Source organism: Ceratotherium simum, chromosome 6 (genome assembly GCF_057802395.1).
Source record: "Ceratotherium simum simum isolate JZ-2026a chromosome 6, ASM5780239v1, whole genome shotgun sequence".
Taxonomy (NCBI): domain Eukaryota; kingdom Metazoa; phylum Chordata; class Mammalia; order Perissodactyla; family Rhinocerotidae; genus Ceratotherium; species Ceratotherium simum.
Genome location: NC_141905.1, coordinates 18463083 through 18490363, shown reverse-complemented (window position 1 = coordinate 18490363; position 27281 = coordinate 18463083). Strand labels below are relative to the sequence as shown.

Here is a 27281-nt window from a genome sequence, read left to right as displayed (position 1 = left end):
TTCAAACACCCTTTATCTTAGCTTGCTCGATCTTTGGCAAATATTAATTAATTTGTCCTTATCGCACCTTGAAAGGAAGAGCAGGTTTGAATTCGTATGCTTGGGATTATGCATCAGGGTTGACTTGGGCACATAGTGTTTAAGCAACTTGACTAGGAAGCAAATTTGAGGAAGAATCTTTTTCACATCCTCCTAGTCTAACAACTTATTTGACCAGAAATTTCAACCTTTTGTCAGAACAACACATACACAAATTATCAAGTGGATTTACACTTGTAAATTCAGAGTTAATTTTAATACATAAAACTAATAATTCAACTGTACATTGTTAATGCTTTGCAAAAACATGGACATTTGACAGCATCAAGTCTCTGTGCTTAGTTTTTTAAATTATGAGGCTTCTCCTGATAAATGCAGAGGGAGCAGTGACAATGATTAATTTCCCCCTCCCTCAAGCACAAAATGACAGAGTATTTGCTAAATGAAATGACACAAGGCAGTTCATAAAGCTCTAAGCATGATGGTAAGAACTCCAGGAACCCTGGAATCACACTGTGCTTCCGTCATCTTATTAAGGCTCACTGACTAAGCTCTTGCAGGATGATTTGCAAATCTACTGGCATTTATTCACAACATCACTTCAAGCAGATCCAACTCATTTGCACCCCAGTCACTCCATAATAACCATGTAGCTCTAGCAAGTTTGAGTAAATGACCACCATGGCTTACTTTTACATGGCCAATAATTAGTAGATACAAGTTGGTTTCTGCTGAGCCTGTTTAAAGAACATCCATTAGATTTTGAAAACGTTGTGACCCAAATCATGAGAATAAACCATTATTCACTTACTGGGTACCAAGTCTCCGATAATTGCTTATTAAAAATGCATCAATAGTGAGGGCATTCAAAATTATTGCTGGGTACAAGATATATTTTTCAAAACTCTGAAGCCAAACATAGAGTCTTTCAAACCACATTAAATGGGCGATATCTGAAAGAAACACAAAAACCACTTAGAACAGACACTGATCAAATTATTTTTAAGTACATGTAATAATAAGTAATATCCCCCCTTTATTTCAAAAGCTGCTGATTCAGAACTCCAGATACTAGACAAAACATACCAATTTTCTTTCCAGGCAGCAACTCTTAGCTTTGTTTCTTCATAGTTCATAAATAATAATATATAATAATATAGGCCAGTATCCCAATTTTTCAAGTCATTGATTTTTCCATATATAATTATCACTGGGACTGACAAAATCAGTTGTCATATAACATCAAGGCATCTCGTAAGTAAGGATAGAAAGTGAAGGATGAAGGATTGGAAAAAATCCCATGGGCCCATCTCCTCTGAAGCTTAGGGTCACTTGTGAGTCTGGGGTTGGTTTTTGGCCTCTCCCCTCCCTTTTTAGTCTTTAAATCCACAATTAAATCCCTGGGAAATATATACAAATAAGAGAAAGCTGATTCCCAAGCTCCTATCACTATGAATGTAGACATTCTTGTGAGCCTTCACGACAAAGGAAGCACCATGGAGAGCGAGGTCTATTCCCACAGGGCTATGGTTTTAAGTCAGACCAATCTGGGTTTGCATTCAGACTCTACCAACCACTAACGCGTGATCGCAAACTATTAACTTGATCTTTCCGAGCCTGTTTTGTGTGTACCGCCCATCCTTTGAGTCTGCTACTGGGGAAGTGGTCATCTCTCTTTCCTACTACTTGTGGCAGAGGAGAAATCTGCTCTCCCCCCATGACGAGGTAATGTGGAATATATACTTGCAGCCTCTCACCATGTCTTACTAACTTTTCTCTCTGGGGAGAAGTGGCTGGTCTGATTGGCCAGAGCACAAACTTCCTTAGGCCATAGTATCAGAAGGTGGGAAAATCTTTATCCCTGCCTCAGGGATGCAGAACAAGAGCCAGAACTCTCCTCTGCCTCCCACCTCCGTGAGGAGATCACACAAGTTTCAGGCCCAGGGTTCTCGGATAGGCCCATCTCATTCCCTGCCAAATCTCTCTGCTAGTAACTGTGAGGCTGACGTGGACCCCAATCCACCACCAGATAGCTGGGCAAATGAACCAGATACACTGGGGACTCAGTTCTCTCCACAGTAAGTCTCAAAGTCTAAATCTGCAAAGGGGGCAGGCGACTCTATCAAACTTCTGGAATCACATTCTTCAACAACTTATAATAAAAAACTTATGCCCCAGTAATCTATAGTAAAAAACAAGAGAGCCATGTAGTTTTTACATTGTTTGGATTGCACAAGAACCAACTCACAAAAGAGAAACAGTTTACCGTCACTGTGTAGAGTGACACAGCAGTGACGTAACATGGGCTGTCCCCTCAGTATCTTATCCAGGAGTAGGAGACAAATGACCTGTTCCCAACATACTTCACTGAGACTTCATGTAAGGGATCTCAGGAAGCAACACAAACACACACACACCAAACCGGGAACTGATATTTTACTTTCTTCTCTACGTGGCCTATATTTCTATATATATTATCTTTATAACACAAAAGCTATCTTCATTTGGCTAAAAATATGAGGAGAGGTCTGGCATTCAGAAATCTTAATTGAAAAGAATTAATTTGAATGAGATAGGAATGGTGAGAATGGACAGAGAGGAAGTACTTCATGACGTGGGAAATAATAAGAACAAACACCCCAACGATTCACTTAGTAAGTAGAAAAGAGATACAATGAGAAACTATCAAGATAAAAATAAAAAGAAATTTTAGTGATAAATGAAAGAGGGAGGAAGAGTTGGAGGAAAATTAAGTTGAAAAAGTAAGGGAATAGAGTAGCAATTCAACTTTGGGCATCCTGAATGGTCAATGTATAATGTTTTCTGGTGTGGATTTGGAAATGATTTATTTTATAAGGAATGAAGTTTTCAATATATAATGAATGAAATCTAGGTATATTATACATTTTACATATAGATTAAAGGGTTTTTATCTATTGTGAAAGCATATGAAATTAAGAAAAACGAATCTTCAAGATTTCTCCTGCATTCCCTCCAAGCAAATGACTTTGACCCCTACTTCCTAGAGAAAATTGAGGCTATGAGGCACAAATTTCCTCACCTTCCCCTACCCTCACCTACAACTTTATCTATATTCACATCTGCCTTCTTGCTCCTCCTGAGGCATCCCCCACCGATGCCCTGGGTCCCATTCTTCCTGACATCTTGGTTCAGTAGTCACCCTCTTGACTGATCAATAGCTCTTTCTTAATGGCAAGTGGCAAGATTTCAGTCTTTGCCAAGTTGGAAACGTGCCTTCCACTCTGCATTTCCTCCTGGAGCTCACTCTGTCCTTTTTCCACAGCCCAGCTTCCTGAAAAGGTTGTCAGTGTCTGACAATCCCAGTTCCCTGTCTCCCACTTACTGCTGAAACTTCTGCCCCAGGTGTTTGTGACTACCTCTGCCCAGAACTGTGCATGGCAAGGCCACTTGTCACCTCCTAACTGACCAATAACTGGTCCTTCTCAGTCTATCTTACTGCGCCTTTCTGAGGCATAAAACATCACTGACCCTACCTTTTTTTTTTTCAAAAACTCTCTCCACCCTTATTTCCCCATCCCACCGACTCCTGCCAGTCCTCAAACCTTTCACACTACTACCATTTCCTTTGCAGGCTCCTCTTCCCCTACTCTTGGTCACTTGCTTTCCTTGGATCTCTTTATTATTTTTTTCATTTTCTTGAGCAGATGTCCTCAACAGCCATAACTTAATACTTTCATGCCAATGACACTCAGATCTGTAACTTGATCTCCCATCTCTCTCCTGGCCTTCAGATCTAAATACTCAACTGAATAGCTTCATCTGATGTCCCAAAGGAATCTTCAATACAACACGCCAAAAACTGGACTCTGTCAACCTCCACACACCTGCTCTTCCTCATGCGGTCTTTATCTTATTTAATGACGCTTGTATTCACTTAGTCATGCAGGCAATATACCGTGGAGTCAGTTCTCAATCATAGCTGCATGTTGCAATTACCTGGGGACAAGGCTGAAAAACCCTATCCTAGATTGGTGATTCTCAAACTTCGACATGCAAATAAATCGCTTGTAAAAACACAGAATCTGATCCAGTGGGTCTGGAGTGGAGCCAGACATTCTGCATTTCTAATAAGATTCTAGGTGATGCTGATGCTGCTGGTCCTCAGGCCATACTTTAAGAAACAGGCACCCTCAGCATCAGCACCCCCTGGGAACTTGTTAGAAATGCAAATCCTCAGATCCAATCCTGGACCTGCTGAATCAGAAATCTGTGGCTTGGGCCCAGGAATCCATGTTTTTACAAGCCCTAGAAGAGATTCTGATACATGCTCAGGTTTGAGAACCACTGTTCTGGATGATCTTCCTCTATATAGGACTAAATTGTGTTGGTTCTATGTGCTTACTCCTTGCATATCTACCTTCTCTTTTCTATCTTTACTGTGCAGATCCTCAATCTCTTATCTAAAAAAATTATAATTGTCTTTTATCCAAATAAACTCTCTCTTTCCTAACTTTGTCATTTATGCGCACTGGATACCATTACATCTTACCTACTTTAGGACTTTTCTCTTGCAATTATCCCCCATTCTCCTGTATTATCTGTTCTTTTTTTTTCTCTCCTTACTGGATCATCCTCATCATAATACAAACACGCTGTAATATCTTCCATCCCCCCCACCAAAAAAAAAGATACTCTTCCTTGACACTTTTCCTTCTAGATGTTGGGTATTTTCCAGATATCACCCCATGTCTTTGCACCCCTTTGTAACAATTTCTCAAAAAAAATTTGGCAACATTCACTTTCTCCATAAGTTATCTCACTTTCTCTTCTGAGTCCACTCCAGTTAGAGTCTCACCCCAACCTCTCCATGAAACTGCTTTTTTAAGGACCTCCACATTGCTATATTCAAGGGTCAATCTCAGTCTCCATCTTACTCCACTTCCCAGCAGTCTTTGTCCCAGTTAATTACTCTCTTCTTGTGACTTCCTAGATGATCTTATTCAGTTCCATGGCTTTAAACATTGCCAATATGCTGTTGACTACCAAAAATACATCTCCATCCACACCCTCTTTTCTGGACTCCAAACCACTATATCCAACTACCTATTCAACATATCTTGAATGTCTAAGAAGCATCTTGAGCAAAAGTCTTCATTCCATGCTCTCACCTAAACCTACTCCTCCCCTGTGCTCACGATTCATTCATTCCACAAATCATTACTGAGTGCCAACTATGTGCCAGACACTTTTTTTTAGGCACATGGGATAATTAGTGCCCCAAACATTACAAAATTCTTGCCCTGATGGAGCTTACATTCTAGTATGGACAAGAAACAATTAACATAATAAATAAGTAAATTACACATATGTATTAGAAGGTGATAAGAGATGAGTTTTTTGTAAAACAACAGAGCACAGTGAAGAGGATCAAGAGTACTGGGGTGGTTCACATGGGCTACAATGTAAAACAGGATGACATGGAGGCATAATTGAGGAGGTGACATTTGAGAAGCACAATGCCATTTGAACATCTCATTAAATGGCACCACCCAAACATCTAGTTTCTCACGCCAAAATCCTTTCTCTACTCTTTCTTTCACGCCTTACATATCCAACCTATAAGCAAATTTTATTGGCTCTACCTTCAAAATCTATCCCAAATTCAACCACATTTCTCGTCTTTGGCTGCCATTACACCGGTCCAAGTCACCATCATTTCTCATCTAGACTAATGAAACTTCCTTAAAACTGCTCTCCTTCCTTCTTTAATGTCCCCACACCCCAGCGGATAATCCACCAGCAGCCAGAAGGATTTTTAAGACCTTGTTATTATCCTATTAAAGAGTCTCCAATGGCTTTCCATCCTAATTACAATAAAACCTATGGCAAACAAATTTTATTTAGCTGATCTCCAAAAATTCACACTCCTCTTTGTATAGAGCTGATGTTGGGAAGTGGCTGCCCAGCTGAGGATTACATTTCCTGGTTATTCCTTGCATACAGGAGGACCACGTGACTCATTCTTGCCAGGAGAATAAGAGCAGAAGTTATATGTGCCACTTCCAAGTCAAGTAGTTAAGTACTGGGTACATATCTTCCATGCTTCTTCCTTCTATCCACTGACGCAAGAATGTTAGGATTCAAGGGTGACCTTGAAACCACAATATGACAGGTTCATAAGATGGAAGAAGCCTGGTCCTCAAGTGACCACGGCCCTCTACTATGCAAGGGACAGTCACTAGGAAAAATCTTTTGGCCAAATCCCCATTGGACTTTGCATGAACAAAAAACAGCTTTTATTTTGTTAAGCCACTGAGATTTGGGGGTATTTGCTATGAAATTTAGCCTCTTCCCATCTCTTGACTAATAGAAAATTCAAAGTCCTTGCCATGTCTTAGAAGACCCTAAATGATTTGGCACCCTTTTGATCTTATTTCCAACCACTTTCTCCACTATGTACTCTCACCCTGGTGATGTTCCTTGAATATCAAATATGCCGAGGTTGTCTCCTTTCAGACATCTGCCGTTCACTCAGCCTGGGACTCCTGTCCAGATATTTTCATGGCTCACTCCCTCATTCTGTTCAGGTCTCTGCTCACGTGTCACATCCTCAGTGGGTCCTCTCCTGACCACCATATCTAAAACAGCCTCGTCCTTTCACTCTCTACTTCTTTACTCCAATGAATTTTTCCTTATAAAACATATCTCAATTTGATATCTTGTTTATTTATTGTCTCCTTTCCCCACTAGAGCTTAAGCTCCACGAGGGCAAGGACTTTGTCTTGTTCATTGCTGGTATCCCCAGTGCTGACATAGTAATCCCTCAATAAATACTTGTTGAGTAAAAGAGGTAATGATCTCCTTAGCCCCAGTTTCTTTATACACCATCTGTTGTTCTATTCTGTTGCCACCAAAGATCTGTTTCAAATGCAAATCCAACCATGGTATCTCTGTTGCTCACAGCCTTCAACAGTTCTCCGCAATGTCTGTCCACACATCCTAACTACCTTAACATGGCATATAGGCTTTCCATAACCTGCTGCTTTTTAACTCTCTGCAGTCATCTTCCACTGGTTTTTGACTTACATTCTATACTGAACTGGCTACTTGAATTAGCCATGCTGGATTTTCAAAAACCTTTTCATTTAACTTTTTATACACAGAAATATGCACAAATCATACACATGGAGCTGTGTCTCTAGAACCTAGATTAAGAAACACCCTCAATCCCCCCATGCCTGCCTACAGTCACTGCCCCACAAGGTAACCACTGCCCAAACCCTGAACTCCCTTGTTTAGCTTTGCCTGCCATTCTTTTGTGTCTTTTGCTCAACATTATGAGATGCATCTACATTTTCATGGGTAGCTGTCATTTGTTCATTCTCACTGCTGTACAGTAATTTACTACAGGAATACACACAGATTATTTTTCTAGTCTACTGTTCATGGGCATTTGGTTAGTTTCCAGTTTATATCTATTATGAAGAGTGCTGTTATGAACCTTCTTGTACATGTCTTTTGGCAAACGTGTACATTTCTGTGGAGTATATATTTAAGTGTGGACTTGCTAGGTTATTAACTGTGCATACAGGAAGCTCCAGGAGATGCCGCCAAACAATTTTCCAAAGTTATTGCGCCAATTTACTCTCCCACAAACAGTGCAGAGATCCTTCCATTTGTTCCACATCCTTGCCAAAACATTTTCTCTCTCCTTCATTTTAGCTACACTGGTGGGTGTAGAGTGGTATCATATTACGGTTTTATTTTTCATTTCTCTGATGACTAATGCAGTTGAGTACCTTTTCATATGTTTACTCATACTCCTAGGTATGAGTCTTTAGTCAGATACATGCATTGGGAAAATCTTCTCCCATTTTACGGGGTTGCTTTTCACTCCTAATAATATCTTTTGTAGAAAAGAAATACTTAATTGTAATATGCTCCAACTTCTCAGTATTTTCCTTTTAGAGTCTTTTGTGTTCTGTTTAAAAGACAAAGATCAAGACCACATTCTCCTATGTTTTCCTCTAAGACCTTTATCGTTTTATCTTTCACATCTAGATCTGCAAGCTATTTAGAATTGATTATTGTGTATAGCATGAGATAGGGATTGAGACTGATTTTTTTTCCATGTGGATATCTAATTGACCATCACCATTTATGGAAAATAACTTCTATTTCCTTCTGCACTGCAGTGAACTATGTTATTTTCTACACCTTTATGTGTGCTGGTGCTTTCTGGAATGTCCTTCTATATTTCCTACTTGGGAAACTCCTAATCTTTTTATGGAACCTGACATCCTGCCATCTGGAGCTTTTTTTGACCCTCTTCCACCCCCTTCACGGCCCCCAATACAATCACTACCAGTGGTTGCCAGGGGCAGGGCATTTGAAGTATCCAACTCAGTAGGAGGAGGGTTTATCACGGACACTATTTAGAATTTTCAGCACATGGTGATAGTAATAAGGAGTTCAACTCTTAATTGGCTTTATTATTGTTTATAAACTCTTTATAAACAGTGCACTCCCCTTTCTGCCTGCTCCTGGGCAGACTCCCCCACCCTTTCCCCACCTTTGGTGCTCCATTGCACTGCCATGTATCGAGTACTCGTTAGGTGTCTGCCAGACACTGAGCCAGGCATTCTGTATATATTACCTTTAGTTTTAAGGCAAAATGTGTTATTCCTTTGTGCCATCAATGTACACTGTGAATTCTACAATTACAGTACTTGGCACACCATAGAGCGAGTAGTCATTTAAATATTAACCTTCCCATTAGATTGTGAGTTTGTCAAGAGTAGGTGCTATGTCTCAATTGGTTTAGCATCTCAAGTACTTAGCAGAATGTCTGGCCTAAAGTTAGGGTTCAGTAAATGTTTGTTTATTATCTTATCGTTTTTAGTGGTTGGAGAACTCTGAATAATTAACTGGAACAAAGAGGGACTCAAAAATGCAGCCCCTTGGGATTACTTTTTTGATTAGGAAACAAAAAGCTTTCTAACTATAACATTAAACAACATTTCCCATTTTAATCTCCCATAAAGTACAGTCGGTTACAGTTATGTTTTCTTCTATATAAAATTATTTTTTATGATTCCTCAATTTATAAAAGATCAACAGTGTCAGCTTGAGGCGGTCACATCAAATGCAATTCAGTCTGCTTATAAAAATACATTTACAGAGTTCTATCAACATTTGTCACCAATTCAGAAAAACATGACAACCTTCACGAGATTCCTGCAAAAATATGTAAATTACGAGACACATAAGCCAATCTAATCCTGCAGTGCTGTTAGAAAAATATTTGAATTAAAAGAAACACTTGAGTGGCTCATTACCATAGAATGACCTGGGTACCTTTTGGATGGGGGTGTGCGATCAGACTTTCAAACACTTGTCACATGTACTTTTAGAAGATGGTATTTTCCAATGAGTGGGGATAAGGCTGATTTGAGGGCAGGGACACAATCTCATTGATTTACTGCAGACAATGATCACAAATATGGTTTGCTGTAAGAATTTCAGTTTATCCATCCCAGAAACACATAAAGCAATGAATTTCAAATAATATAGAAATTACCTAAGCTCTGAATTCACCATCCATGTCTTTCCAAATATTTGACAGCAAAAGATATTCAGTGAGACTTTAACCCTCTGTGGTACCTGGGTATGTGTGCGTGTGTGTGAAACTAAATCATAGACGTAACTTGAAGGCAGGTGGCTAAGGATTTAGGCTCTAGGAAGTCTTGGACTGTAAGCACCATTCTCTTGTCTGACTTTGGAACAGTGTGTTCACAGGAGCTGTGTTCAGCATGGCCACAATAACATATATGAACAGCCAAGGTGCTGGATCTTTAAAAGGTAATAAGTGGGTCTCTAGTTAGAAGCAAAACAAGATGACAGCTACAAAGGAGTTTTATCTCAGACTTTTGAAGAATAAAAAGAACTTCCAGAGAACTAGAAACCAACTCACTCATAAGTTACAAAAACCTTCATTTATTTTAATAGCACCCTTAGTCAGAGACACAAAAAAGATTGAGCTGGAAGTCAGGTTGTACTGCATAATTCAGCTCTAGTTTACTACCCGAGGTGCTGAAGGGAAATGAAAGTGACAACAGCTGACACCTGATGTGATACAGAAGCTCCCACATGCCTCCCACTGATTAATTCTGAATCTCTAGATGAGAGGACAGTGAATGCATTTCACACTGTCTACGTACACCAGCAAGCGAAGGTACATACACCGTAGATTAAGGGAAAAACATTTTAGGTGAGGATCTACCCCAAGGCACAGTTTCCCTAGCTGGTGTTCAGTACAACATCTAGCCCGAGCAGAGGTGGACAAGGATGTGGAAAGGGAGTTAAAATAAATATCTAGGAATAACACGGTAGAGAGCAAATCCCAGAGATCACCAACTCCAAACTTTTGACTTCAGGTTCTACTAATCTTGTATATTGAAAGAAAATTAATTTCACTTTAATTCTTACATATCTCTAGGATCCTTCTACCAAGTTCAGTAATTTATTTCAGTGAAATGCTACAATCTCTAGATTGTAGAAAATATTTAACAGATAAATGGAACTCACACTAAATGTTTATATTTGGAAGTAGAGGGGGGAGCAAATAGAAAAGTGAATAATAATGTAGGAAGAAGCTAAAACAGAAGTGTAGGTCCAGAATTCTGAATTCTAAAAGATCAAACTTAATCCTTTCTTATGGAATGACCATGAAAAGTTAATAAAAAGGAAAGCTTACAAATGCAATAACATGATAAATATGTTTCTTAAGTACCCAAACTCTCTCAGTGTTCATACAAAGTCAAGTTAAAAAGAAAATCTTTGCAACGATATTCTATAACTGCCTTTCTGTAATGTCCTGAATATGCAAAGAGACCATAAAAAGACATTAGTTTAGCATTATTATTTCTCTTTTTCCTGGAATATTAGGCCCTTGAGAAAAAGAATGCAAACTAACAATGTCATTTACAAGTTTATATATGACTTATTATGACCGAACACTTTTTAAATTTTCTCAAAGGTTTTTCAGGTTCTGTTTTATTTAGACGCTTATGTTACTAAAATAAGTCCTCAATAATTAAAAGTTAATCAAAAATCCTCAGGATGTTTTTATCTTTAGGAAGATAATTTTCTCCATTTCAAATCTTGAATTACTATTTAAGCTGCAAGGATCCAGGGCCTCCTGCTTTACAGGGGCCAGACGCGTTTACAAGCATTTCAATAGAGTGCAGCTCAGTTCAAATGGCCCTGTCACCCTGGGTGGGGCAAGTAAGGCAGAGACCCTGCAAAGTGGAACCACCACGTCCAGGCTGGTAGCATCCCCTTAGGAGAGGTAACTGTCTTTTCCTACGAGCATTTCTCACTCTCATCTTTCTTGCTGGGTGAAATCTCAGACTGTAAAGTCCTTAGCACTAACATGTACACATGTCATGATTTATTCTCTAGAAATAGGCTTTACTTCCAAAACAGTAGCATGAATTGAGGGCATAATCATTCTTAAATGTAAAGCAAATCACATCACCTGGCTGCTCAAAGCCCTATAATTCTGCTTAGGATCAACCCAAGGTCCTCATGACCTTCCCGTTCCCATTAGCCAAGGAAGGGTATGCCCATGGCTTTTTCTCCTGTCTGGAATCCTTCTCCTCCACTTCCACAGCTAACCCACTCTTTATCCTTCAGGCCTCAATTTAAATGTCACTTCCTCAAAGAAGCCCTTCTATTTCCCTCAAATCTAAATTAGGATCCCTTTATACTTCCTCCTAGCCCCCTACACTTTCCGTCACTGGATTTCAAACACCGTATGTATATATTAATCTGTGTGATGAATGTCCATCTGTCAACTACAGCCAGGGTCCAGGGCTGTCTTTCTCCATTATAGTCCGCATTTAGCACTGTACTCTGTCCACATGAGCCACTCAGTAGATTCAGGCGGCATCACTGATTAATTGACTGATTAATAACTTAATTAACTAAACCAGACACCTAGTAGAATAAAGTCTGGGCTGGCCCAGTGGCGTAGCAGTTAAGTTCGCGTGTTCCGCTTTGGCAGCCTGGGGTTTGCCGGTTTGGATCCTGGGCACGGACCTACTCACCACGCATTGAGCCATGCTAAGGTGGCATTCCTATAGAAGAGCTACAAGTCTATAACTACGATACACAACTATGTACTGTGGCATTGGGGAGAGAAAAGAAAAAGAGGAAGATTGGCAACAGATGTTAGCGCAGGGCCAATCTTCCTCAAAAAAAAAAAAAGAAGAAGAAAGTCTGGGGAGAAACTGGGGCTTCCATGGTGGGGCACTGCCTGCCTTGCAGGGGTTCAGGATTTACTCCCGGCTGATGCACTCCCCTTTCTCACAAGGTTCACCCCTGTGTGAGGCCATGCAGGCCTTGCTCCCAGAGCTTTCCCAGCATTCTGCACAGTCCCTGGCATTTGATAGGTTCTATAAATATTTTTTAATGAATTAATAAATATTCAGGTTCAACATCATAGTAAACCCCTCAGAGAAATACAAGGTGGGAAAGAGCATCATTTGGGAATCAGAATATTAAATTGTACATTTCTCAAGAAATATTTTTTTTTAGTTGTTTCTTTAGTGGTTTTTGACTTTGGGGTCATGCTTAGAAAATTATATTCCTCTTCCCCAACCAAGATTATATAACTTGACCTATATTTTCTTGCAGTGCTATTCCGGTTCTTTCTTTCTTCTTCTTCCTCCTTTTTTAAAAAAAGATTTAAATCTTTAATCCATCTGGAATTTCATTTGATACAAAGTCTAACTCAATTTTTTTTAATGTTGAGCTCATTTTCCCAAAACCATCCCACTGATTTTTTTCATTAATTCAGTGGGAATAGAAATGCATCATTCACATCTCCTCAAAGGCATGGAGAAACTCTTGGGAGAATAACGTGCTTTCTCCTCTTGATAGAAAGGTCCTCAATTAATACCAAACCATAGTATTTAAAAATGAAAACACTAGTGAAATCATTTATAAATTTTTCACATAGACAAGGTTAGGTCAAAATTTTCAAATGAAGAGAGTTAGGAGAAAGTCCAATTTTCCCACTATGGCCACATGAAGGAAGATACTTTGTATTAGAACAACCATCTTGCCAAGAGCAAGCACTATACTCTCGCCCGGATTTGCATTCTCAGTACCTAGCACAGCGCCTAGGACGTGGCAGGTCCTCAGTGAATGTCAAATTTACAAAATCAGAATTCCTCCCTCAAGTAAAGTGTGATTGGTATGTTATTTAAATTACAAGAGTACTTTAAAACACCATTTCGACTTTTCCACTGGCACCTCCATATATTATCCTATCGTAAAGTGCTGTGAGGGTTAAGGTAATTCAGATAAGTCTTCAACAAATGTACATCAGGGAGACTGAGTCAGGACACAGTGGCCTCACCTCCTGTAGCTGAGAACTGACATCATTCCTCCAAACAGCCTCCTTCGGCCCATCCCATGCATGTTGAGTTGACAAAGCCCTAAGCTGCTGCAGAGCCATGCTGCCTACATTGTGTGCTGCATTTTAAGACTTCCTGATTTTTGGTGTTAGTTTTTTTATATTTCTCCAATTACTGACAATTCATTTTATTTCTGCATTGTTTTAGAATCACCAGCAGTCTACGAGAATCCCCTTTGGGTAAATACCCCATGGCTTGCTGCAGAGCTGGAGTCTGAGGTTGGCAGCTAAGCACTGAGCTCCATCCCCAAGCTCTTTCCCTCTTAATGCTGGCTAGGGTTGGCCTGTGCTTCTCCAGGCCTCCCTCTGCCTTGTTCTCCTTTGAGCAGAGGTAACTGATTCCATTTTTCTTTTTTCCTGCTGCAGTGTGAATCTGTTTCCACTGCCAATCCCCTGCAGCCACCTCCAGCCTTGTGGAGACTGACACAGAAAGGTAAGTTTCCCAGTGGACTAGAAGGAGATAGCCAGAGTGTGAGTACAGGAGGAGCAGTGCTTGGCAGGGAGGGAAAGAAAACGAGAGGAAGAGAAGGTGCCTGAAAATAATAACAGAAGGAATAATTAATAAGGCAGGCTTCCCACTGACAGGCTATTTTCTGACACATCAGCTCTAAGCCACTTCTTTGGCATTGGAATGCACTTTCCTATAGAAGCATCGTAGCAAATGAAACTACGTTACTCAGCTAGCACTAGTTCAGTTCATGCTTCAAATTATTTTAGTCACTTTGAATTAGAGAGGATTTGGAGGGTCTCCTAGTTCTCTAACTACCTCCTGATGCTAGCATCTTTTTATGTGGAGAAAAAAAGGGGGTAAGGAATACATTCTTCTTCCCAGAACTATAGCATCTCCTCATCACACACAAAAATGAGACCTTCCCACAGACCTCAGCATAGCCTTTATATTTTGGAATCAGACAATGCCTGTCATGCCACATTGTTTTATCTAGCACTATGTACATTTCAAAGACTTTTTATGCAGATTATTGGGTTTGATTTAATCATCATGGAAATTCTGTGAACTAGGTCATTCAGGTAGTACTACCACCTGTTGAAAAAAATTTCAAAACTGTAGGAAATGTACACCCAGATTGTAAAGGACCACCAACTGCCTGGCACAATGGGTGAAACAAGGCACGAAGCAAAGTGAAAAACTACTGAATTTCACAACCTTGGGGAAGAGGAGGAGGAGGATGCACTTATTAAGTACATTCTGCCTGCCAAGGACTATGCCAATGTCCTACATCTATTATCTTGATTAATTTCATCCCCCAACAAATCTTTGTTGTAGGAACCCTCAATTATAGATGACAAAATTGAATCATGATGGTTAAACACAACTAATATGTGACAGAGCCAGAATTTGAGCCCACTCAGTGTTGTTTCAGAGCCTATTCTCTGGGCCATGACACTATAATTCCCTCCTAAACTTTCCAAAAGCTTCCTGCAGAGAAAAACCTGGACACATATAAAGGACCAGAGGGTCAGAAAGACATCAGACTGCTCAATGGCAGCAGTGGGAGCTGGAAGACAATGGAACATTTCCTTAGACTTCTGAAAGAAGTGTTTACATCCTGGCAAGCTACACACTACAAACTATCCAGTAAGTGCAAAGTAGAATGAAAACACTTTGAGATAGGGCTGGCCCTGTGGCTTAGCGGTTAAGTGCGCATGCTCTGCTACTGGCGGCCCGGGTTCAGATCCCAGGCGTGCACCAACGCACCGCTTCTCCGGCCATGCTGAGGCCACGTCCCACATACAGCAACTAGAAGGATGTGCAGCTATGACATACAACTATCTACGGGGGCTTTGGGGGAAAAAAGGAGGAGGATTGGCAATAGATGTTAGCTCAGAGCCAGTCTTCCTCAGCAAAAAGTAGAGGATTAGCATGGATGTTAGCTCAGGGCTGATCTTCCTCCCCCCCCGCAAAAAAAAAACACTTTGAAATAGATGAAGTCTCAAAAAGTTTCCTTCCTATGCACCCTTTCCCTGGAGTGACCAGAGGATGTGCTTCACTCAAAATGAGGGAGTAAACAAAGAACGACTACAGCAAGCTCCAGGAGGGTATCTGAGGGAATGGAACCAACAGAGCATCTGTGTAGAAAACTGAACAGAGCAATATTTTACATAGCTATTAGAAAAGCTAGCAAATGCAAAAAAAAGAAATCTGACCAAGCAAGGCAATATAATCATGGTATACTACAAGACTAGAGGTCAACAACAAGTAGACTAATAGTAAAAAAAAAAGTATGTGTTCAACAAAAATATTCAAACTATATTGGGAAGAAGGAGAAAGGGAAAAAGTTAATGTATGAGGGAAGATAAAAGAGATAAATCCTTATCTTTCATAATAGGAAGTCAGCAGACAGGCATCTGAAATATCAAGAAATAGCAGAATGTGTACGTTATTTAGAAGAATTATGGTAAATACCAGAAGAAATGTCTAAAGAGTAGGAAGTAATTTTTTCTAGAGAAGGAGAATCAGAGATGAGACAAAGTTGACAGGGGCCTGCTTCTTTTCATTACAACTTGTTCTATTTGATGTTTAACACTATGTATTACTTTGATATAAATGGAAATACATTAGAAAAAGTAATATCTCTCAGAACCATGTCTGTCACATGCAGAAACCAATCTATCTACAAATCGACAGGCAAGATTTGTTAAAATGCAAAGTAACTCTCATTTAAGAATTACAAATTCAGGACTCATTTGTGAATTAATTTTATAATAGTGAATTTCTAAAATTATAATTTAAATGAAACTTTCAATTGATTTTTAAATAATTTCTATAATCTTTTACCCATTTATTCTAATATATCCAAAAATTATAGCTTAAGCTTTGTCAGCAACCATTTTTTCACAGAGGGATGACCTGTTTGTACGTATGTTACTATATACATGTACACTTGAGTCCTTCAAACCAGCCTTTACCTCACAGGGCTTTTTTTGCCCATGTCAGCCTACAGGAAACTCTTCCTTCAGTGAACTTACAAAGCACTAATCATTCATTTGTTCATTCAACCAATATTATTGAACATCTACTATGCACCAAACATTAATTCAACCTTTAGTTATAAAATCCCATATCTTTTCCATTTTATACACATATCCAACCAGGAAAAGCTTAGCCAATGAACATGAGATTAATCGTAACCTCTTCACTCAGGGTCTGGGCCTTCTACTTCTCAGTATTTTCTGCAAGGCTGCACACAGCGCTGACCCCACATCACTGTATGTGTGGCAATCACGGCTATTCTGGCAGAGCCATAGGTTTGCTTCCTAGGTCAGAAACTCTTTGATTACAGAAACCGTGCTTTAGTCATCCTATCTCACTTGTTCACAGGCTTGGTATCACGTAGGAACTGAATAATTATTTTTTTAATAATAGTATATTCATGATCATTTTTTGAGTGAATAAATAAGTAAACAAGTGAATACCAACAATGAATTTATTCTTCTTTTTTTTTTTTTTTTTGGAGAGGAAGATTAGCCCTGAGCTAACATCTGTTGCCCACCCTCCTCTTTTTGCTGAGGAAGATTGGCCCTGAGCTAACATCCATGCCCATCTTCGTCTACTTTATACGTGGGACGCCTGCCACAGCACGGCTTGACAAGCAGTGCATAGGTCCACGCCCAGGATCGGAACATGCAAACCCCGGGCTGCCAAAGCAGAGCGTGTGAACTTAACCACTACGCCACCAGGCAAGTCCCTGAACTTATTCCTTATCTCAATCTCTTTTAAACCCATTAAAACTCACTTTTATAGTAAGAGTATGGTCATCAAATCAGATCACTTCAATTTTTCTTAGATTCTTAAGAGCCAAGAATGATAATATTATAGAAATTTCTTGGAGGACTATGTGAAAATGTGACAAACTCCATTATTCCCTTCCAAAATGACATAATTCCCTTGGAAAGTTCTTAGATAAACTTTCAAACAGACCCAACTTCTTACTCTTTTACAATAGGAGCCAACAATGAAGTCATTTGTCTAGAATCATCCTCATAATTCAGGACAATAGATTTGTTTTACTTTCTAAAATTCAATGCTCCTTAAAAATTTAGGCTCAAAAGTTCCATACTGGACTAATATGGTGCTATTCATAGTACTGTCTACTCTGTTATTTTCAGCATGATTCACTTGAATTGGTGGAAAACAGAGCAAAAAAAAAGGCAACTTCATGCATATCCATTAATATAACAGTTACACCCACATTACCACCATGGTTCATTTGACTGCTGAGCTGTACTATAACTAATAGAATTTTATTCATTTAGCTCAAATATTGGTGAAACACCTTGTTAGGGCTAGGATGGAATAAGGTTTACTTAAATTAGTCTCAAAAGTAAAGAAGTGAATTGGCTAAAAAATATGTTTCAATTTGCAGTCTTCAACTTCTATTGTAACACAGTCCCACTTTATCATAGTCTGAATTTTCTATCAAAATTAATTTTGTAGGGGCTGGCCCAGCAGCATAGCGGTTAAGTTCGCACACTCCGCTTTGGCAGCCTGGGGTTCACGGGTTCGGATACCGGGTGCAGACTTATGCACTGTTTATCAGGCCATGCTGAGGCAGAGTCCCACATAGAAGAACTGGAAGGACGTACAACTAGGACATACAACTATGCACTGGGGCTTTGGGGAGAAAAAAGGGAAAAAGCAAGAAGATTGGCAACAGATGTTAGCTCAGGGCCAATCTTCCTGAAAATAAAGAAAGAAAAGCTTTAAAAAAAAATTAATTTTGTACCTCTAAGTAATTTTATGTATCAAATAAAATTACATATCAGAGGTATGCAGAAAAAAAATAAACTGAGAAAAAGTATATGCACCAAGTTTAAAGTTTGTTCTAGCAAATAGAGGGCTGATGATATTTAAATTAAATGTGGTTTAGTAAATGTACCTCTGTGCCCGGCACCACAGTAAGCATTGGAGGCCAGCACAGCAAGCAGACATGTTGCTCACAGTCACTTTGGAGAATATAATGGAAAGGGAGGTTCAGGGGAGCAGCCTGGAAGTTAGTCTGGTCTAGGTGGTCAGGGAAGGACTTCTGGAGGGATTGATTTTTAAGCAGAGTCATCTGGCATGAGTCTAGTGAAGGTTAAGGAAAAGCTCCCAGGCAAAGGAAACAGCAAAGAGAGGCTAGTGAGAGAACGTGGTGTGTTTGAGAAACCACAATAATGCCCAGAATTTATTGTGGCAAAGGGATTAAAGCTTTGGAGAGCCAGCATCAGACGATGGCACGTTAGACTTTACAGGACCTACAGTACTGGTGTGGCTCATCTGGGTAATGATGTCTGCAGAAACAGTCCTAAGAGCCCCTTTCAGATTGCACACGATCTGCCCCCTGGACTGAGAGCAGCATGGGCAGCAGAGAGAGCACTCGGCTGGAGTAAGTGTGATGATCTGGGTGCAGGTCACTCACTGACCACAAACGTGGTGGGACACAAGCTACATCCCTTGACTTCTCTAGGCTTCCGTTTCCTTCCATGTAAAACGGTGGGATAGGATTATATAAACTCTAAGACAGAGACAGCACATACGCCTCATCTTACGTGCCAATTCCAATTGGTTAGCAATGTCCACCACTGGCCCAATTTTAGAACTGTTCAAGTTAGCAGAGTGTGCCGTGGGACCAGGGCATTCCAGCGGTATGCACCGACTTGCCAGCCCTGCTCTGCTCTTCTGTCTTCTCCAGTTATAATAGTCTGTGATCCTATGAGAAAGATTTGAGCATAGTTTTCACATTAAAAGTTGTATGATCGGCATGAGCTTCCTGTGCATGTTTTCTTGCTAGTAGAAGAAATGAAGAGTGAAATACCTAAAAGGCAGAAGGCCAGGAAGAAGAGGCAAGGAAATTCAGGGCATGGATGATACCAAAATGGGTAACAGGGCTTCGAGAAGTTCATACCAATATATTTGAAAAATCTGGATTTTCCAACACATAATTTTGAAATGCAATCTCTTTTTCATTATGTGCCTAACTTGTCAAATCTATTACTCTTGGCTAGATTTCAGCTGGCATATAAACAGCTAATAGAGGCAAGAGAGAACATCCCCAGAGCCTCTCCTTGAGCCTGTGCTAAGAGGCTTGCACTTCTCCAGCCTCCCCTCCAGGACAGGAGCCAGCGCCACCCGCTCACTCGCCCCTCAGAGAGGAAAAGTCAACACACAAATTCACTCACCTCACTTGTTCTTGATTCTTGTACTGAAAGGGCCATTTGGGTTTAAAATATCTAATGATGCTAATTTAAACTGGGCTCTGTTAGATTCAGGGAAGAAAACAACCACACTAAAAAAAACAGATGCCCAAGTTTTAAACTGCCCATTCTTATCTTACAGTGTTGAATTCCGCACTCTGAACAGCCGCAGAAGGGGAGCCCAATCCTCACCTGTCTTCTTTTCCTTTCAATTTGATCAGTTCTCTGTCCTCACCCCAAGGCATTTAAATATCTGGGTATAGGCACAGATACAGATGATATAATACGCAGTTTCCCAAGTCAAAGCATCTTACTTCAAATCTCCATCAGAAATAAATGAGGCCAAAATAACAAACTCCCCAATATTCCACTAATTTCACCAAAACTTAGTCTTTCTAAAGGTTTAGAAAATGAAAGGGAAATGTGGCCTTAACACTGCAGAAGTCCTGCAGAAACCCGTCTTTTCCGCAGGTTCCTCCACCTGTTTGGGGTGGACCTTTCTCTGCAAGCAGACTGTAAAATGAACCAGCCATTATAAATTGCACCTACTGGGAGCCCGTCTTCCTCCAGCTTTTATAATGCTGATGATAATCTGCATTTAAGTCGCACCCGAAATTGAGCAGAGCATTTAAAAACTACATTATGTAGTGTGACCCTTGTGCGGGCCCGTCGCTTGGAGGTGGGAAGAGCGAGTCTCCGAGGGCAGAGCGGTCTGAGTTACCCTTCTCCACCGTCTAACCCTATGGCGGCTGCAGGCCCACTATGCCATATTTCTCCACAGAACAATCCACACTTTTCAGGATTTGGCTGTTTCATATTAAGGCAGCTCCTCGTACCCACTCAGAGATATTTCTTGAAGAAATGCTCTCCATTCTTAACAGCACCTTAAGCGATTCTTTTGCTTCTTCATTTTTTTAATAATATTCCTCCCTTTTCTTTTTGTCACACTGTCCACAGAAGTTACTGATGACAAACCTGATTGAGTCCAGGTCATTCCTGCCAGTCAGCAAACCTTGGTGCCACTCATGTACTATTGTGCCTGGAGGTGGAGATGACCAGATAACTCGCATAACAATGGTGAAGTTACAACAGGCTAGACAGTTCTGTGCAGAATTAGCAGCACTAGCTAGTTATAAACTATAGCTGTAAACTGTGACCAATAACTTGGATGTGTCTGAAAACGGTGATAAATCAATCCTTCTGCCCTCTGTTCAATCACAGAGCAAGGGGAGACCTAGCAGAGAAACTCCTGAGAGATTTCTCATCTAGAAGCTCTGACACTGTCAGGATCACCAGGCTATTACACCATCGTGGCCAGAGACGGCCCAGGAACGGCTAAGTCAATCACATACAGGTCTAGGTCTAGGTGAGCAAGCAAGTTAAACAAAATTCAAGGGTTCAGGGGTCCTAAAGGTTAAAGGTCAGTCTCTGTGACATCTCCCCCATTTTGTGGAGGATGGGAGGGCAATCAAATGACGCTCTTCTTGGTCCCCAGTCAATGTAAGCTGGAACAGCATAATCTTCAGGTGATATAAATTAATGTTTATTAATTTTTCCCCAATGCTAATAACCAATTACTATTTTTATAAAACATACTTCTAATTCACCCCACTTCAACTTTCTTGTTCTGGGAACAACATTGTATATTTCAAGATACACACTCTCCTTTTTTTTATTGTGGTAGAATATACATAAGGTAACATCCACCATTGTAACCATTTTTGTGTCTGTGTGTGAGGAAGACTGGCTCTGAGCTAACATCCATTGCCAATCCTCCTCTTTTTTTTTTTTTGCTGAGGAAGATTAGCCCTGAGCTAACATCTCTGCCCATCTTCCTCCACTTTGCATGTGGGTCCCCGCCACAGCATGGCTTGATGAGCGGTGCGCAGCTCCCCGCCCAGAATCTGAAGCTGCGAACCCCGGTCCCCCAAAGCAGAGCGCACACAAACTCAACCACTACACCACCAGGCTAGCCCCGCATTGTAACCGTTTTTAAGTGTACAGTTCTGTGGCATTAAGTACGTTCACAGTGTTGTGCATATGCTCCGGGTTACAGTGTGCCGACCACTGCGTTATTCTTTTCATGAGGGACATGTTACTAACCTCTCACTTCCCGTTGCTGGTACTCTTTGTTTTTAAGAACGGGGTGTGAAATCCACATCCACGGATGGTGCTTGCGGAGCTGAGGGAGCATGTAATGGGTCACAAATCCCACAGCGCCCGCCAGGGCAAACAGCACGATGCTGAGAAACGGCTGCAGGGAAAGAGGGCAAAATCTTATTTAGTTTAGAAGGATGGGGGTAGGGATGCCCATGAATAACACATGACACTATTGTCCTCTCCCTTTTTCCTCTTAAAGAATAGATAGCCAAACTCAGTTTTTGATTCAGGCCTCTGAAAACATCTTCCATCTGGCAGGAAACCAGTCACTGTGCTGAAAACCACTAACAGGGGGTGGAGAATTGGCCTTTGGAAGCACAGAGGCCAAGGGAATTCTGCCCATTGGAATATCCTGGTTTTGTTTTTCCTTAAAAGAGGAGGCAGAGAATAATGAATTTAGCTAATAGACTTTTCCTCATTGAAAGGAGAGTCCATAAACATATAACATTTTTATATAGAGACGGCAACTGCCTGTTGGAATCTTCAGCCAGAAACCCCATCTAAAGCTTGCTACTTTTGTTCTTCTAACTGAAAAGTGTGTTCCAATAATCTTTTTGCCTCTGTGACCCTCGTCTCACTCCTGATACGGTAACGCCTCCCTTCTCTGCTCAGAGTAGCGTGCCGTCAGCCTGTCTCATCACTACTGACCGTCCTCACGGGATTCCGCGAGATGTGCTATTGTTCTGGCAAACAAAACAACCCCCCAGATGGGGAAAGAGAAAGAGGGAAATGCCTGAACCAAATCTGCGATGTGGACCAAACCTCATCACGGACATAACTCATAACAGCACGTGGACACATCCCTCAAACCTCTCAACTGGCACTGGTTTTCTTGCTCTGGCTCCACTATCCTGTCAGTACCCGGGGCTCCACCACGGGCTCTGTTATTAAGGAGGTGGGGAGAGTATAAGTCTGAAGGGATACGTACTCTCAAGGACAGGAACACAGTGCTGGCACTGATCGCAAATGACAGGACAGCCGCCACCGAGCAGATGATGAGATCCGATTTTAAGATCTCCTTCTGTAAAGAGAAAACAACTGTACAGCTTTTGCTCTTCTTTGTTTCTCTCAGCACCTCTATGTCACCAAGTAAATCAGGTGACAGGATATTGACCCTGGATAAACTACTCTTCAGCCCATCACTTACTTGACAGATTCCCAGTGGCACACACTGGAGGGACTATTCTCTACTCCTGTTTGGGAAATATCAGCGAGACGAAGGCAAAGAGTAGGGGACGTGCTAATAATCTCCGCTTGGCTTCAGGGTAGCCTATATTTTAACTTGTAAACAACCTGGGTATGCCAGACAGAAGCCTCTTACACATTTTCTTATTTCTTTGGACCAAAATAGATTTTACGTTTTAATTCACCACTCAGATACAGTAAAGTCCATTTCCAAATAATTTAAATATATACCTGTATTATGTACTCACATGCAGAAAACGAAATGTCAGTAACTTGCTAATAATTTTCCATCACACAAAATTGTGGTGTGAGAGGGGGTTAGGGAAAACAGCAAAGTTAGGCCAAAGAATGTTATTCACACTGCCGGTGCACTGAGAAGGCCTGTTAGCCCAAATGGGGCACAATGTTGCTGACTGATGGATCGGAAAGGGAGGTAAGGGACTACCAGTTGTTTTCTTTCTACAGAGGCCAACTAGCTGCAGTACACAATTATTGAACATTTTAAGCTATCACAGTATTACCTGAAAACTCTGAAACCATCAATATAAATATATCAATATCTCATATCCGAAAGGAATTATGCCTCTTAAATAATTGTTTTGAATGTTATCTGCCAAAAAATTGTAGAGAATATATATCTCCATTGCCCTACATCCCACTGCTTTTTTTCTTTTCTTGTTTTTAAAATTAAAATGTAGAGTTTCTTGCAAGTCATGCTGCTGGTTTTCTGACTGAATTAATATCCCAAGTGATAGGAAGAAATCATAAGAACAGTTTAGAGTAAGAATGACCTGAACAATCTGATGAAAAAATCAACATGGCTTGGTTAGAGTAATTAATAACACAGTGAAGAGTACATTCTCAACATCAATTTATCAATTATCTGCTAAAGTTGTTTTGAATTTCCTATCACAAAAGTATACAATTCACATAAAAGTACTCAATATGGGAGGAATCACATAGTGATAAACTAAATTCCAGATATATTCTTAATAATGGTAATCTGATTTTTGAGCAGGGAAAATCACTGGTTTTTAATTCTGAATCTATAAAATTTTTGTGATAAGAGGTTTTCACCAAAAATTTACTATTAGTAAATGGCCAAAATTCAAGTATCTCCTTTCATTCCAAACACTTGGAAAAGGTCAGACCTTCCCAGAGGAAAGTTCTGTAACTCACTGTGTCTTTAGGCTGTGGAGATAGGTTAATTTTTCTTTCCTATTTTTCCTTGACATGGTTTTACGTCATTTAAAAATTACTGAATACATATCCAAAAGGAAGATAAACATTTTCCCAAATATTCTAATTTAAAATTGTCATCTTTAATTGACCAGTCCTCCTTGTCTAAAGGCAAAATAGTGGGCCACCAGGGCAAGTGCTGGGGGGGAGGAGGGTTACATTTCTGGCAAGAGGGAGAACGAGCTCAAATTCTTGTTAATTTTTTTTTTCACAGTTGGATGATGTAAACTAATTCCACTAATTTTTGTCAGTGTCATGAGTACCCCTTGTAAATACAAATCATTACATGTGGTCTTTATTTATTAAAATTTTCTTTCTGCCCACTTCTTTTCAGTACCGTAATTTTTAAACAGCTCTACTGAGGTATAATTGACGTACAAAAAACCTGCATATATATAAAGTGTACAATTTGAGGAGTTTTGACATATGTATCTCCCTATGAAATCATCACCATAATTAAGATAATTAGCACATCCGTCGTGCCCTAAAGTTTCCTCTCCTGACCTTTTCTAATCTATCTCCCCCTTCTCTCCTCACTTTGTCCTCAGGCAACCACGGACCTGCTCCATCACTACAGCCTGTTTTCATTTCCCTGAATGTTATATAAATGGAATTGTAGAAGATGTATTCTTTTCTGGTCTGGTTTCTTTCACTCAGGGTAATTATTCCAAGATTAATTCATACTATGTCTGTATCAATAATTCCTTCCTTTTTATTGCTGTGTAATATTCCTTGCCATGGATATACCACAGTGTGTTAACACATTCACTTCTGGATAGACATTTGAGTTTTTCCCAGTTTTTGGCTATTACAAATAAAGCTACTATGAATACTCATGGATGTGTCTCTGGACATGTGCTTTTGTTTCTCTTTTGTAAATATCTATTAGTAGAATGGCTGGATCATACGGTGGGTTTAGGCTTAACATTTTAAGAAACTGCCACACAGTTTTCTGAAGTCTTTGTAACGATTTTACATTCTCACTGGCAGTATGTGAGAGTTCCAATTGTTCCATATCCTTGTCAACATTTGGTGTAGTCAGTATTTTTTATTTTAGCCATTCTAGTGGTTGTGCAGTGCAGTGGTTCTCAACAAGGGACATGTTACCTCCCAAGTGATATTTGGCAACGTCTGGAGACATTTTTGATTGTTATGTTTCCGGGAGAGGGAGGAGTGATGCTAGCATCTGGTGGGTAGAGGTCAGGGATGCAGCTAAACATCCTACAAAGTACAAGACAATCCCTGATGACAGAGAATTATCAGGCCCAGAACGTCAATAGTCTGAGGCAGAGAAACTTTGGTAAAGTGGCATCTAATTGTGGCTTTAATTTGCATTTCCCAACGGCTAATGATGTTGAGCATCTTTTTACGTACTTAATTCTTAAATTACCATTTACAACAGCATCAAACAATATAAAATATTTAGGGATATATTTGACAAAAAATGTGTAAGACGTACACTGAGAACTACAAAACATGTGGAAAGAAACTGAAAAAATACATGGAAAGATATACTGTGTTCATGTGTTTGAAGATTCAATATTGTTAAGGAGTCAATTCTTACCAAACTGATTTATATAAGATTCAATGGATTCCTAATCAAAATCCTAACGGGATTTTTTTTGTACTAATTGACAAGCTAATTCAAAGATTTATTTGGAAATGCAATAGACCTAGAATAGTAAAACAACTTTGAAAAAGAAGAACAAAGTTGGAGGACGTCCAATATCTGATTTCAAGGCTTATTACCAAGCTACAGTAATCAGGTGTTGATGGTATTGCACAAAATACACATCCAGATCAACAGAACTGAATAAAGAGTCCAGAAATACACCAACACATAAATGCAACTGATTTAAACAAAAGTGCTGAGATGAAACAACGCTTTTCCCCTAAATGAGGGAAAGAATAATTTTTTCAACAAATGGTGTTGGAACAACTGCATCGCCATCTACAAGAAAAAAGACAACAACAAAAATACCATGACACTTAACTTCATATCACATATAAAAATTAACTCAATGTGCATCAAAAACCTTGCAGTTTAAGTCAAATTTCTCAAAGAAAACATAAGGGGAAAACTTAGTGACCTTGGGTCTGGCAAAGCTTTCTTAAACAGGACATTAAAAGCCAGAAGTGTAACAGGAAAAAAGTCACTAAACTGGACTCGATGAAAATTTAAAACATTTGTTCCTCAAAAGATGTTGTTATAGAATGAAAAGACAAGCCAAAGACTGTAAAAAATATCTGCAAAACATATATCCAACAAAGGACTTTTATCTATAATATATACAGAACTTTACAATTCAATAATAAGAAGTCAAACAACTCCCTCCACCTCCATTCCCAGCTGCCCACGGCCAAAAGGAGATGGCAAACCACTCTCTTAATATCTGTAAATATAACATCAACAAAATAAAAAGGATTTTTATTTTGGTTTCCTCTTTCCCTACAGCCACCAAAAAGCAGATATTATTCTGCTCCAAAAATTTTATTCTTAAAAATATTATTTTTTAAAAAGAGTCTTGAAAAACACTTGGGCTTCAAAGATTGTTGCTGTGTCTTGTGAATGTAGCCTTTAACATTGTAAAAAGCTTATAATTTTGATTGGTTTCCTTGTTAAATAATTTTTTGCTCCTTTAAATGCATATTATTGTACATCTCTGTTTCTAAAAGATACACATATTGTGAGTTTCTGGGGGGTGTTTTGTTTTAGTTTTAGTTTTGTTATACAAAAGGAGAATTAGCGGTACTGCCGTCTTCCTTCATATGTTTGAAGGCTAAATATTCTATGACTCTGTTGAATTACTTATTTAAACGAGAGTTTTAGAATCTCTGTTTTCTTTTGATAAATATCTTAAGTCTTAAAAGTGAATCATACAATATTAGATCTTACAAAAATGAGAGTACAAAAGATCTAAGCAAAATGCAAATTTAGAAGGTCTCTGCAATTTTTTATTGTTAATTTATGTTTCCATTACAGGATAACATCACAACA

General features: G+C 39.7%; 1 protein-coding gene across 1 annotated transcript in view; it reads right to left on the bottom strand.

Moving 5' to 3' along the window:
• Window positions 1-27281, bottom strand: part of PCNX2 (pecanex 2) — a 302893-nt gene that overhangs the window by 132614 nt on the left and 142998 nt on the right. Inside the window, exons 18-20 of the mRNA XM_004432376.3 lie at window positions 22788-22880; window positions 21803-21953; window positions 851-992 (exon numbers count right to left, since the gene is read on the bottom strand). Of these exons, the coding sequence (XP_004432433.2) occupies window positions 851-992; window positions 21803-21953; window positions 22788-22880 (386 nt within the window). The remainder of the gene's footprint in view (window positions 1-850; window positions 993-21802; window positions 21954-22787; window positions 22881-27281) is intronic.